We start from the raw sequence: 12,374 nt of genomic DNA on the forward strand, positions 1-12,374 counted from the left end.
ATATAGGCTTTAAAAATAAATTTAAAAATCAATAACAATACAAATTCTGGATGTCTTAAAAGTACTGTTCACAAAACTAAAATTGTTGATCTCACTAAAATAATCAGTCCTACTCAGAATGATCAAAAGTTACAAAAGCAAATATGCTGTCAAAATTCATTAGTAGGGAAATGATTCAGATTAGGTACAGTAGTGATAACTGTACACTGTTAAAATGAGTATGACCATGAGGTGCTAAATATTATATATATATATATATATATATATATATATATATATATATATACATAAACCTAATTACTTCAAAAATAATTCAGTAATAGTAACTTAATATTTTGAATAAAACAAAAGAATGGATTGGTTTAATACATAAATTAAGAATTAATGAAACGGGGGCAACTAGGTGGCATAGTGGACAGACCACTGGCCCTGGAGTCAGGAGGACTTGAGTCCAAATGCCGCCTCAAACACTTAACAGTTGCCTGTGTGACCTTGGGCAAGTCATTCAATCCCATTGCCTTAAATAAATAAAATTTTTAAAAAAGAATTAGTGAAACAATAAAAATTACAAACATCTGAAAAAAACATAAAAGTTTGAATTACTAAGATATCAAAGTTTTTCATTCTTTTTTAAAAAGCTATTTAAAATGGTAATATCTCAACAAACACACAATTCACCAAGAATGCTACAACATGAATCACATAAAAATGAAAAAACATTTTCCACTCCAGATCTTAAAGAAACAATTATATGTTAATTTAAAGTATTCCATGTATATAGTCTTTCCAAAAACTAAAATACTGTTATAATCAGTCCACAAGAAGCAAACTAAAACAAGTCAATGCTTATCTGCCCTGAAAACTATCTCACTGAAAAATCTGAATGATCAATTTCAAGTGAACATTCCAAGAACTTTTCCAAGTAATTTAAGCAGTACAAAAGTGATAAATATGAACTATATAAAGCACTAGTACTTCTTGAACGCTTGAAATGGAAACTCTTGAGGCTTACATACCTAAGTATAACATCATTTTTAATTTTTAAATTTTTGAGCCCTAGGGGGTGGCTAGGTGGCACTGTGGATAGAGCACTGGCCCTGGAGTCAGGAGGACCTGAGTTCAAATTCAGTCTCAGACACTTAATAATTATCTAGCTGTGTGATCTTGGGCAAGCCACTTAACCCCCTTGCCTTGCAAAAAACCTAAAAAAAAAAAATTCTGAGCACTTGAAGTATGGGTTTTTAACAAGCCAATGAATTATTGAACATCAATGGATACTAAAAATCTGTGGCAAACCATTTTTAGATCAAGCACTTTAGTAGGTACAGTAATTAACTAGGACAAAGCATCTTTTCAAAGCTATCACACAGGGAAAAAACAAAACAAAAAACAACTATACTTACCATCTGAGGCACTCCAAAAATAACTACATTTGTATATTGTGAAAAACTAACCTAAGGAAAAGAAAAGAAAAAAGTTTTATAGATTAATCTGAGAAATGTTAATGTACTAAATAATTTTTCATAGAAACAGGAGGAGGTAATAAGTTAAAATGTAGCATTTTATGGTTACAAAATGTTTTCACATATATATTTGATCTTCACAACTATTCTGTAAGGAACCTAATTAAGGTAGATGTTATAAGTATTATTATTCATGAACAAGGAATGTAAGATAAGGAAATTAAGTCTCAAAGAGGATGCCAAAAGTCACATAACTAATAGGGGGGACGTGGTTTCATACTGACCAGTAGGGAAGGTGATAATGGTGATGATGATGATGATGATAATGGATGATGATCATGATTTTGTTGGGCAGCTAGATGTTTCAGTGGATAGAATGCCTGCCCTGAAGTCAGGAGGACCTGAGTTCAAATCTAGTCTTTGACATTTAGTAGCTACGTGACTTTGGGCAAGTCACTTAACCCTGACTATCTCCAGTCATCCTGTTCATATTGGGTCACTTGACCCAAATGGATCTGGAGGAGAAAATAAGACTAGTGACTTAACACTGCATCCCCTCACTCAAATACAATTCATGTACATGCCTTGGTCTCATTTCCCTGATATCATAATCATCTTTGAGAACAAAGGACAAATAGCAGCTAGCAAGGGGCAGAAAACAAAATCTCCTGGTTCCTACTGCAGTGCTCTCTCCACATTGCCAAATAACACTGAGAAAGGCCAAAAAAAGAACAGGAAGTATGGTATGATGGGAGAAGTCATGAATTTCAAGTCAAAAAATACAAATCCTAACCTTGACATTACCATAACAATTTTAGGCAAGTCATTTAATCTGTCTAAGTCACAATTTCCTCATTTTTAAAATGAAATGGGGAGAAAGAGAGGAATACTGTTTTTCAGATACAAAGAGTGCATTAATTTGTTTTGCTTGGCTATATTTATTTGTTACAGTGGAGAAGTATGGGGAGAGGAGAATCTACTACAAAGTAAGGGGGGGGGGGGATTTTTTTTTTAGTTTTTCCAAGGCAATAGGGTTAAGTGGCTTGCCCAAGGCCACACAGCTAGGTAATTATTAAGTGTCTGAGGCCGGATTTGAACTCAGGTACTCCTGCCTCCAGGGCTGGTGCTCTATCCACTGTGCCACCTAGCCACCCTAAATAGTTATTTTTAAAAGGAAACAACATGGAGTGGCTAGGTGGTGCACTGGATAGAGCACCAGTCCTGGAGTCAAGAGTACCTGAGTTCAAATCCGGCCTCAGACACTTAATAATTACCTTGCTGTGTGGCCTTGGGTAAGCCACTTAACCCCATTGCCTTGCAAAAAGTAAATTAAAATTTAAAAAAAGGAAATAACTCAAATATAACTTTAATAAATGCAAGTATTTGGACCAGATAGTCTCCAATGTCCTTTAGTTCTGAATATATGATTCTCTAAGACAAGAGTTAGAAAAGTCATTACATATAAAAAAAATTGTAGAAAAACTTTTCTCTCCAATCACTACTAGAAATGATGATAAGGACAGCAGCAAAGACAATTAAGCTTATCCCTCTCCAAGCCAAAATAATGATTCATTTCCCCAAGACTTTCTCCAGGATACCCTTTTTACCCTCCTAGAAGTTAATTCCACTCCTGGATTTCTTCTCACAAATACTCTCTGTTCCTGAGGTCTCACTTTTTTATACTTGATTCTTAATTATTTAAAGCCATAGTGAAACCCATTGATATGATATAGGAAGTTGCAGATAATCTGATTGATCCCTCTCAGAAACTCAGATGATTTATCTCTATAAATTTTATTCTACCATGCCCAAGAACCAGTTACCTTCTTTCTCCTTCCACCCTCTCCTAATAACTCTTCTCAGCTTCTTTTTATGAACTATCTTCCCCAATTCAAATGTAAGCCCCTGTCTTTATGCTTCTATTTGTATCCCCGATGCTTACCACAAGGCCAGAAACTTAGTAAACAAATGCTAGTTAACTGAACAAATAAAATAGAAATAAAGTGGAATGAAAATTGTAGCAACCTCATTTTACTATTTCACCAAAGTGATTTATGCAAATAAGCTAATGGAAAATTCAAGGTCTACTATTTTCAAACTGAATTCTTCTTGAAATTCTACTACCATCAGTCTTAAAATATTAGCTTGTCATATAATATTGAAATGATCTTCAAAGAGAAAATGAGAAAAGTGGTTCATCAGAGAAGGTGGTCAGGCAAAACTTTATTAAATTTCTATAAAAAGATTGGGGCACAGTTATACAGTAGATCTAAAACAAAATTGTTTTGTTTCATTGAAACTCATTATTAATGTAACCAGTGAATTTCAAAAGTCGTGACTGAAAAACTTTAAGTAAAAAGTTTTCTGTATCAGAAAATTCAAGAAAAATTCATTTTTGTTGAAGTGAAAAACGTAATGAAATAATCATTTTTTTAAAAAAAGGTGTTTTGGGGAGTTTTGGGTTTTTTTTTTATAAATAGAAAGTCAAGGGGTGGCTAGGTGGCACAGTAGATAGAGCACTGGCCCAGTAGACAGAGCACTGGCCCAGGAGTCAGGAGGATCTGAGTTCAAAGTCCAGCCTCAGATACTTAATAATTACCTTAGCTGTGTGGCCTTGGGCAAGCCACTTAACCCCACTGCCTTGCCAAAAAAAAAAAAAACCTAAAAAAAAAAATAAAAAGTCAAATAGTGGGGGGCAGCTAGATGGCACAGTGGACAGAGCACCGGCCCAGGAGTCAGGAGGATCTGAGTTCAAAGTCCAGCCTCAGACACTTAATAATTACTTAGCTGCATGGCCTTGGGCATCACTTAACCCCATTACCTTGCAAAAACCATAAACAAACAAACAAATAAATAGTCAGGTACTTACCAGAAATGTCTGACAAAGTTAAAATCTTAGTTACAATTTTTAAGATCCTACATTGACATCATTGCAATTGTATAGTAGAGATTAATAAGCAACTTATTTATGATTGAGTGAATCAACAATTGGAATTCACATAACTTCTTACAAAAAAATTTTGTTATACTTTAAGCAGACTGAATTTAAAAAACTAATGTCTAAATATTAGCTAAATTCCATTTGCTAAAAGATCCAGAATACAAAATTATCTCTATAATACTATTTTATTTTTGTCTTATTTTAAAAAGTAATTTGGGGGCAGGTAGGTGGTGCAGAGCACCAGCCCTGGAGCCAGGAGTACCTGAGTCACTTAATAATTACCTAGCTGTATGGCCTTGGGTAAGCCACTTAACCCCATTTGCCTTGCAAAAAAAAAGTGATTTGTTACTTTTCATAGATTTTCCCTTCGCCTTTACACCAAATATACCATAATATTTTACAAATTTAAATAATTAAATTATATTATTATATCAATTAAAATACTGATTAGCTCCTTCATGAGCTCTATCTTCTATATACCTACCTTCCATAAATCTGAAATATAAAATTTTGCAGTATCATGGACACCTTCTCTCCAAGCACGATACCTGGAATACCAAACTAGCCAAGGATTTAATTCATAGCCAACAGCTCTGAATCCTTCTTTTGCAGCAGCAATGACCTACAGAAAACAAATCAGCATTTATTCATTACTCAAACATAGGAAGAAAAATCAACAAATTATTCTACACCTAAGGACCAAAGTATTTCCTAATTCAACTCACTGGAATGATCATCATAAATCAATCAATTACCTAACTGAAAATTTATTAAGTGTAAATAAAGCACTGCTAAAAACTATAATTTGAAGATACACTGCTAATTGTATATAAAATTATAACCAAATTTTTTAGGATCCTTTATCTACTGTGTATTATATCCATCTCACATCAATTATCAATAAGACAGAAGTACAGGTGTTTTCCACAACATTTATGTACTTGATTCTTGATTTTCCAAAGCCATAGTGAAACCCATAGATATGACTAACAGGAAATTGCAGATAATCTGTCAAAATTCTGCAACACAGGGAAAAAATTTCTTAAGTTTATTAACTGTGAAAATATGAATGTCTTTTATATCAATTATCTAAATTGACAGCTGATACACTTAATTTCCTTGGCACTTGATAATATACCCAAACTTTAAAAGCAATTGAAGAGAAGTGTAGAAGAATGTTAAGGCAACTGTTCACTTCTAGCAAGATGTAATAAGAATTTACAAGGGAATCCTGCTTCCCAGTATTTTCCACAAGAATAGATACAGAAAAAAACTCAAAATCAAAATAGGGAGGCAATGAATTGAAAATAAGGAGGTGGGGCAGAGCCAAGATGGTGACAAGAGAGGATCATCTCTTAGGCGCTCTCTCATAAAACTTATAAACTAATGACTCTTAACTAAATTTTCAAGAGACAGAACCCACAAAGGGACCCAGTGAGGCAGTTCTACTCAAGGTAACCTGCAAAAGAGCAGAAAGGCTCTGCTCCCCGGGGTTGGAGGGGCCAGAGGGTTGGCCTGCCAGAGCAAAAGAACTTCAGCCTCCTGGAGGCAGCCCCAGGGTGCTGGGAGCCACAGCTCACAGTAGTGGGGGAGTCTCCTGATCTACACCCCGGGGAGCACCAAGCACAAAGTGGGGGAACAGTGGGGAAAACTCTGCCAGAGGGAGCACCTGAAGCCCAGCCCTCAGGGCACACAGCCTGGCCTCAGCAGCCCAGATCTAGGAACAGGAAGCAGAAGCTGGTAAGCAGAAGCCCCTAGGGCATGAGCACACTGAACCTAGGGAGGGAGCAGAGAGAGACTGCCAAGCTCTATCCTCTGTCCCTAGAACAGGACACTGGAGTTCTGACCACATTCAGATCCTGATCGCAGTCTAGGCCCCCCCCCCATAGAATAGCAGGGCCCCCCTACCTCAGCCCCGTAGCAGAGGGGGGCGCTTGTGGTCATTCACAGACCAGGAGGGAGGACTGAGCCTCACACACTGAGATCTTTGTGGGAGTGTCCCAAAAGCTCAGGAAGCACCCCCAAACCAGGCTCAGGCTGGGAAAATGAGTAAGCAGAGAAAAAAAGAGGAACACCATTGAGAAATACTTTGCCTGTGAGCCCAAGAAGGATCAAAACACTCAATCTGAAGATGAGGAAGCACAAGCTCCTGTATCTAAAGACTCCAAGAAAAAACAGAAATTGGGCTCAGGCTATGACAGAGCTCAAAAAAGACTTTGAAAATCAGATGAAGGAGTTAGAAGAAAAACTGGGAAAAGAAATGAGAGAGATGCAGGAAAAACATGAAAATGAAGTCAGCAGCTTAGTCAAGGAAATCCAAAAAAATGCTGAAGAAAATAGCATGCTAAAAACCAGCTTGGGTCAAATGGATAAAACAGTTCAAAAGTGATTGAGGAGAAGAATGCTTTAAAAAGCAGAATTGGCCAGATGGAAAGAGAGATAAGAAAGCTCTCTGAGGAAAACAAATCCTTCAGACAAAGAATAGAACTCAGGGAGATTGCTGATTTTACAAGAAATCAGGACTCAATACTTCAAAACCAAAAGAATGAAAAATTAGAAGAAAATGTGAAACATCTCATTGAATAAACAACTGATATGGAAAACAGATTTAGGAAAGATAATTTAAAAATTATTGGAATACCTGAAAGTCATGATCAGGAAAAGAGCCTTGACATTTTCAAAGAAATACTACAGGAAAATTGCCCTGATCTCCTAGAAGCAGAGGGCAAAATAGAAATGGAGAGAATCCACCAATCTCCCCAAGAAAGAGATCCAAAAAAAAAAAAGCAAGTCCCAGAAATATTATAGCCAAGTTCCAGAATTCCCAAGTCAAAGAGAAAATATTACAAGCAGCCAGAAGGACACAATTCAAATACCGTGGAGCTGCAGTCAGGATCTCAGAGGACATAGCAGCAGCTACATTAAAAGCTCGTAGGGCTTGGAATATAATATACTGGACGGCAAAAGAGCTTAGAATGCAACCGAGAATCAACTACCCAGCAAAAATGAATGTCCTCTTCCAGGGAAAAAGATGGACTTTCAATGAACTAGGGGAATTTCAAATGTTCCTGTTGGAATGGCCAGAGCTGAACAGAAGGTTTGACCTTCAAGTACAGGACTCAGGTGAAGCATAGAGAGTGGAGGAGAGGGGGAAAATATGAGGGACTCAATGATGATGAACTGCATGTATTCCTGTATAGAAAAATGACACTGATAATACTCATATGAACTTTCTCAGTTAACAGAACAGGTAGAAGGAGCTTTTATAAATGAAGCACAGGAGAAAGCTGAATTTGAAAATAAAATGTGGTACAAAAATAGAGTCAATAGAAAAAAGGGAAATGTAATGGGAGAAAGAAAAAGAAGGGGGGGGGGATAGGCCAAGATATTTCATATAATAAAATTTTTCTTTATTACAATGAGCTATTGCAATGACATGGAAGGGGGGGAAGACAAGGGGGAATGAGGGAATCTTCGCTCTCATCAGAGGTGGCTAGGAGAGGAAACAGCATATATACTCAATGGGGTATAGGCATCTGGAGTAAGAAGGAGGGGGGGACAGGAAGAAGGGGGGAGGTGAATGATGGAGGAGAAGATGGACCATGGGGGGGAGAGTGGTCAGATATAACACATTCTTTTTTACATCTTGCAAGGGGCTGGGATTGGATGGCCTGTCTGGGACCATAGAGTCAGGTGGATGCTGGGCTCGGGGCCTCTTGGTCCCAGGACCAGGGATCTGTCTGTTGCGCCACTCAGCTACCCTACAGAAGAGTCAGAGTGAAAGGAGAGAGAATATAGTACATGGTAGTGGAGAAATATGAAAGGAGGGAGTTGCAATCAGCAATGGCAACGTTGGAAAAATATGATCTTTGTGATGGACTTATCATAAAGAATGTGATCCACCCGCAACAGAGTTAGTGGTGTTAGAACACAGACTGAAGCACATTTTATTTTTTTTTTTGGGGGGGGGTTGCAGGGTGGCCTGCCTGGGGCTGTATAGTAGGGTGATTGTTGGGTGTCTGAGGCTAGATTTGGACCAGGGTGCTCCTGGCTCAAGGGCCAGTGCTCTGTCTGCCACCCGGCCACCCCTACTATTATTATTACTATTTTATTTTATTTTGGGGTCTTTTTTTTCTTCTTTTTTTGGTTTTTGCAGGGCAGTGGGGTTGAGGTGGCTTGCATGTCACACAGCTGTGTGATTGTTGGGTGTATGGGGCCAGATTTGGGCTCGGGTGCTCCTGGCTCCAGGGCTGGTGCTCCATCCACTGTGCCACCTGGCCATACCTACAATTATTACTATTATTTTTTTAATTTTAATTTTTTCTCTCCCCTTTATTGCTCAAGCAAGTCTATATTTTTAGGGGAGGGGGTATTTTGTTTACTCTTAAACAAGAATATTTTATTAATGCATAAAAAAACATTATTTGTACAAAATGAGAATAAATAAATATTAAATAAAAAAGATAATTCTACTGATGGAAGAACTATTTTTAAATGAATATATGAACAAATGAATGAAAAAAAATAAGGAGGTAATCTAAAGCCTCTAAAATAGCCTCTCACAAAAGGAAAAAGGAACAGTCAAAAAATTAAACCAACAAGGGGAAAAAACTCCAGTGCAACGAATAATTATTATGTATTAAAAAAATCAAAATATAGATTCCAAAAGAGAATAAAAAATTAACTAACATAAAACCAAATGCACTAGGCAACAACATTGGAAACAAATGTGAACCTCTTACATAATAAAGAAAGTCATAAACACTCTGAGAGAAACAAAAGAAAAGCTGGTGATGGTTAAAAAAAAAGATGAATTTTAAGTCAGTAAAAAAAAATATGCCATTAGTTAAAAAGGAACAAGACAAAATAATAAAAATTAGCAAAATGTTGAGAAATCTGTGAGAAATGTAAATGAAAATATGGAACCAATGGTAAACAAAAATGTTTTACAAGATGACAGTGGTAGGACAAGAAGTAAAACAAAATAAATGGACAACTCACCTAAAACAACATTTTAAAAGCAAGATAACAGAACAAGAGGAAAGAGTAGAGATAATTTTGAGTCATTTGGGCCATTCAAAAACAAAGGTAAAGAAAGAAAAATTCCCAATGCAAGTACAATTTTTTACAAGATGGCTTTGGGGTCTAAAGACTCCAATGCATATAAGTACACATGAGGAAATTTTAAGACCCAGAAAGAGTTAGTGACTTTCCCATGACATGTAGGATCTAAGCATCAGGGAATGGACTTGAACTGAATCCAGAGCTACAGCTGATTTCCTTCCACTCAACCAGATATAAGGTCATCACACTTTTTGTAAGTAAAAAAGTACAACTTCAATTTTAAGTGTATCAATAAATGGGCCCCATCTGTGTGTGCTATATGTGACTCTAAGGGAGTCAAGAGTCCAAAAGGGAACTCCATAAGAAGTCCAAAGAGGGCCTCACAAAGGATGGGATTTTTTCTATTTCTCAACCATTTCACTGTTGTTCCTCACACAAGGCAAGGTATGTATCTCCCCAATAAAAGAGATACATAAAGAAAAACCAGGTTAACCTACAAGATCACTCACTCAAAAGGAGAAATAACAGGAAAAAACTGAGATATGATACACAGAATAAAAGACAAAATAAGGTTTTCTCCTAAGACTGAATATTACTCAGCTTCAAAGTATACCTGAAGCACCATATATTAGAAGCAATCGAGCTCCCAACAATTTCTTTTTTTTTCTTTTTTTTCCCCAACAATTTCTACTGAAGAATGAAGGCATTACTATGGCTTTTCGTAAGCAAATCAATAAGGACATCGAACCTCTAAAAGGTAAAAAAAAAACAAAAAAAACTAAGCTTGACCAAATCAAGTATTAGCTTTAGTGCAATTTGGTACAATTTAATGTATAGTATTATTAGAACCTGTGATCATAGAATCATAGATTGAGAGTCAAGGTGTCAGAGACCATCCAGGTTCAACCCCCTCATTTTACAATCCTATTAGGAAAAACACTGGGCTTGAACAATAAAAATACAAAAACAAACATGAATCCACAGTAAGAATTTCTACTTCATCAATGGTAAAGTCTGTATAAGCTTTAAAATTCTCTGTGTGTTAAGTGAGCTCAATATAAATGTTATATAGGACTATCAAAACAAAAGGTAGTTTTGATCCATCAACAACCATCTCAAAGCCTAGAAAGATGAATTTGAGAAAATATCAGAAGTATAAAAGGGTCAGAATAATAGAAAACTCCTCTACTGAAATTGTCAAAGGGAAATCTAGGCAACATGACTTTAACTTCATTAACAAATACTTGAACAGTAGCAAGTTTAACTTGATTAGCAACTAGAAATCACACATTAACTTTTCAGGAGGAAAGGAAATAGGTAAACAAAAAGAGAATCTATTTTAATGATTCAAGGATCTGAGATTTCATTAAAATAGATTCTCTTTTTGTTTACCTATTTGTCTATTTCATCTGTTTGAATGCTCCCCTCCTCCACTGCAGACTCCAAAAATAAGATATAACCAAAAAGTTTAGAATTATATTAATAGTTAACGTTGATATAACATCTACATTGGGCCAGGCACTGTGCTAAAGTACTTTACAATTATTCTCATCTGATCTCAACCTTGCTTGGTAGTTACTAGCGTTATTCCCATTTTCAGATGGGAAAAAACTGGGGTCCAAAGAGATTTAATGACTTGCCCAGATCCAGCTAGCATTAAGAGTCTGAAGACAAATCTGAACTCAGATTCCAGGGATCAGGCTTTATCCATTTGCCCATACAGCCTCATCACAATGCAGTGGACCTCACAATTCACTTCCCTAAACTCAGTTAAGACTCCTCTGACAAAAGATAAGTTGTCCATCACTGGTTCTTCCAGGACATCTTAGCAGAGAACAAGTTAGATTAGCCTAGAAAAAACTGGGATCACTTCCACACTGTAATAAGGCATTCCAGGATAAAGGGCAGTTGCAGATATTGTATTTAATAAGAATCAGGTTCAGAAACAAGCAGCAGTGGTGTGGCTTGGACTCCAAGAGTAAGACAGTCTTGGTTTCAGTTTCCAGTTCAGTCTAAAATTTTCAGGGATTTGAATTCAAGTTTGCCTGACTCCAGGGCCAGTCCTCTATCCTCTGAAATTCTTTAAGATTAATGATGAAACAACCCAAGAAAATCCAAATGGGGTCATCGAGTCAGACATGTTTGAAAGTGAACGAACACCACAATACAGTATAGAGAGGTGGTTTTATATTTCACATAAGGAAAACTTCTTAAAAATTAGAGTTTCTTCAAGTGGAATGGGCTACCTTAAGAAGTAGTGGGTTCTCCCTGACTAGAAAGAAGTCTTCAAACAGAAGCTGGATGAAATTTGTCAAGAATGACAAATATTCTATTCTATTCTATTCTATTCTATTCTATTCTATTCTATTCTATTCTAATAGGGTTTCTTAAACTGGGTCCATGGATTCCCCAAGCAGTCTTTAGATAAATTTCAAGGTATCCATGAAATTGGTTGAGAAAATATTTATATCTTTATTTCAATATAATTTTAAATTTAATTCTTTATATTTTATGGAATTAAAAACACTTCTCCAAACTACCAAAGGTAGCCACAGCATAAGAAAAGGTTAAGAATCCCTAAATTTAGGGGCGGCTAGGTGGCAAAGTGGATAGATCACCAGCCCTGAAGTCAGGAGTATCCAAGTTCAAATCCGGCCTAGCTGTGTGGCCTTGGGCAAGCCACTTAACCTCATTGTCTTGCAAAAACTAAAAAGAGAGAATCCCTAAATTTGGTGAATTCTAAGGTCATTCCATAATTTAAGATATTTTTATATCATATATAAAACAAAATTTTTAAAAGTTGCCTTATGCATTATCGTTTTTTCTATTGTTTTTTCTCCATTTTGATTTGATTCTTCTCTTAGAACATAACTAACGTGATCTATGTTTAGCATGATTATACATAT

The 12,374-nt window shown here is 36.3% G+C and overlaps 1 protein-coding gene across 1 annotated transcript in view; it reads right to left on the reverse strand.

Annotated features, from left to right (window-relative positions):
• ATPSCKMT (ATP synthase c subunit lysine N-methyltransferase) overlaps nucleotides 1–12,374 on the reverse strand; it is a 39,515-nt gene that overhangs the window by 11,255 nt on the left and 15,886 nt on the right. Inside the window, exons 3-4 of the mRNA XM_074205898.1 lie at nucleotides 4,889–5,026; nucleotides 1,404–1,454 (exon numbers count right to left, since the gene is read on the reverse strand). Coding sequence (XP_074061999.1) covers nucleotides 1,404–1,454; nucleotides 4,889–5,026 — 189 coding nt within the window. The remainder of the gene's footprint in view (nucleotides 1–1,403; nucleotides 1,455–4,888; nucleotides 5,027–12,374) is intronic.

The sequence above is a fragment of the Macrotis lagotis genome, chromosome X (assembly GCF_037893015.1).
Source record: "Macrotis lagotis isolate mMagLag1 chromosome X, bilby.v1.9.chrom.fasta, whole genome shotgun sequence".
Lineage (NCBI taxonomy): Eukaryota > Metazoa > Chordata > Mammalia > Peramelemorphia > Peramelidae > Macrotis > Macrotis lagotis.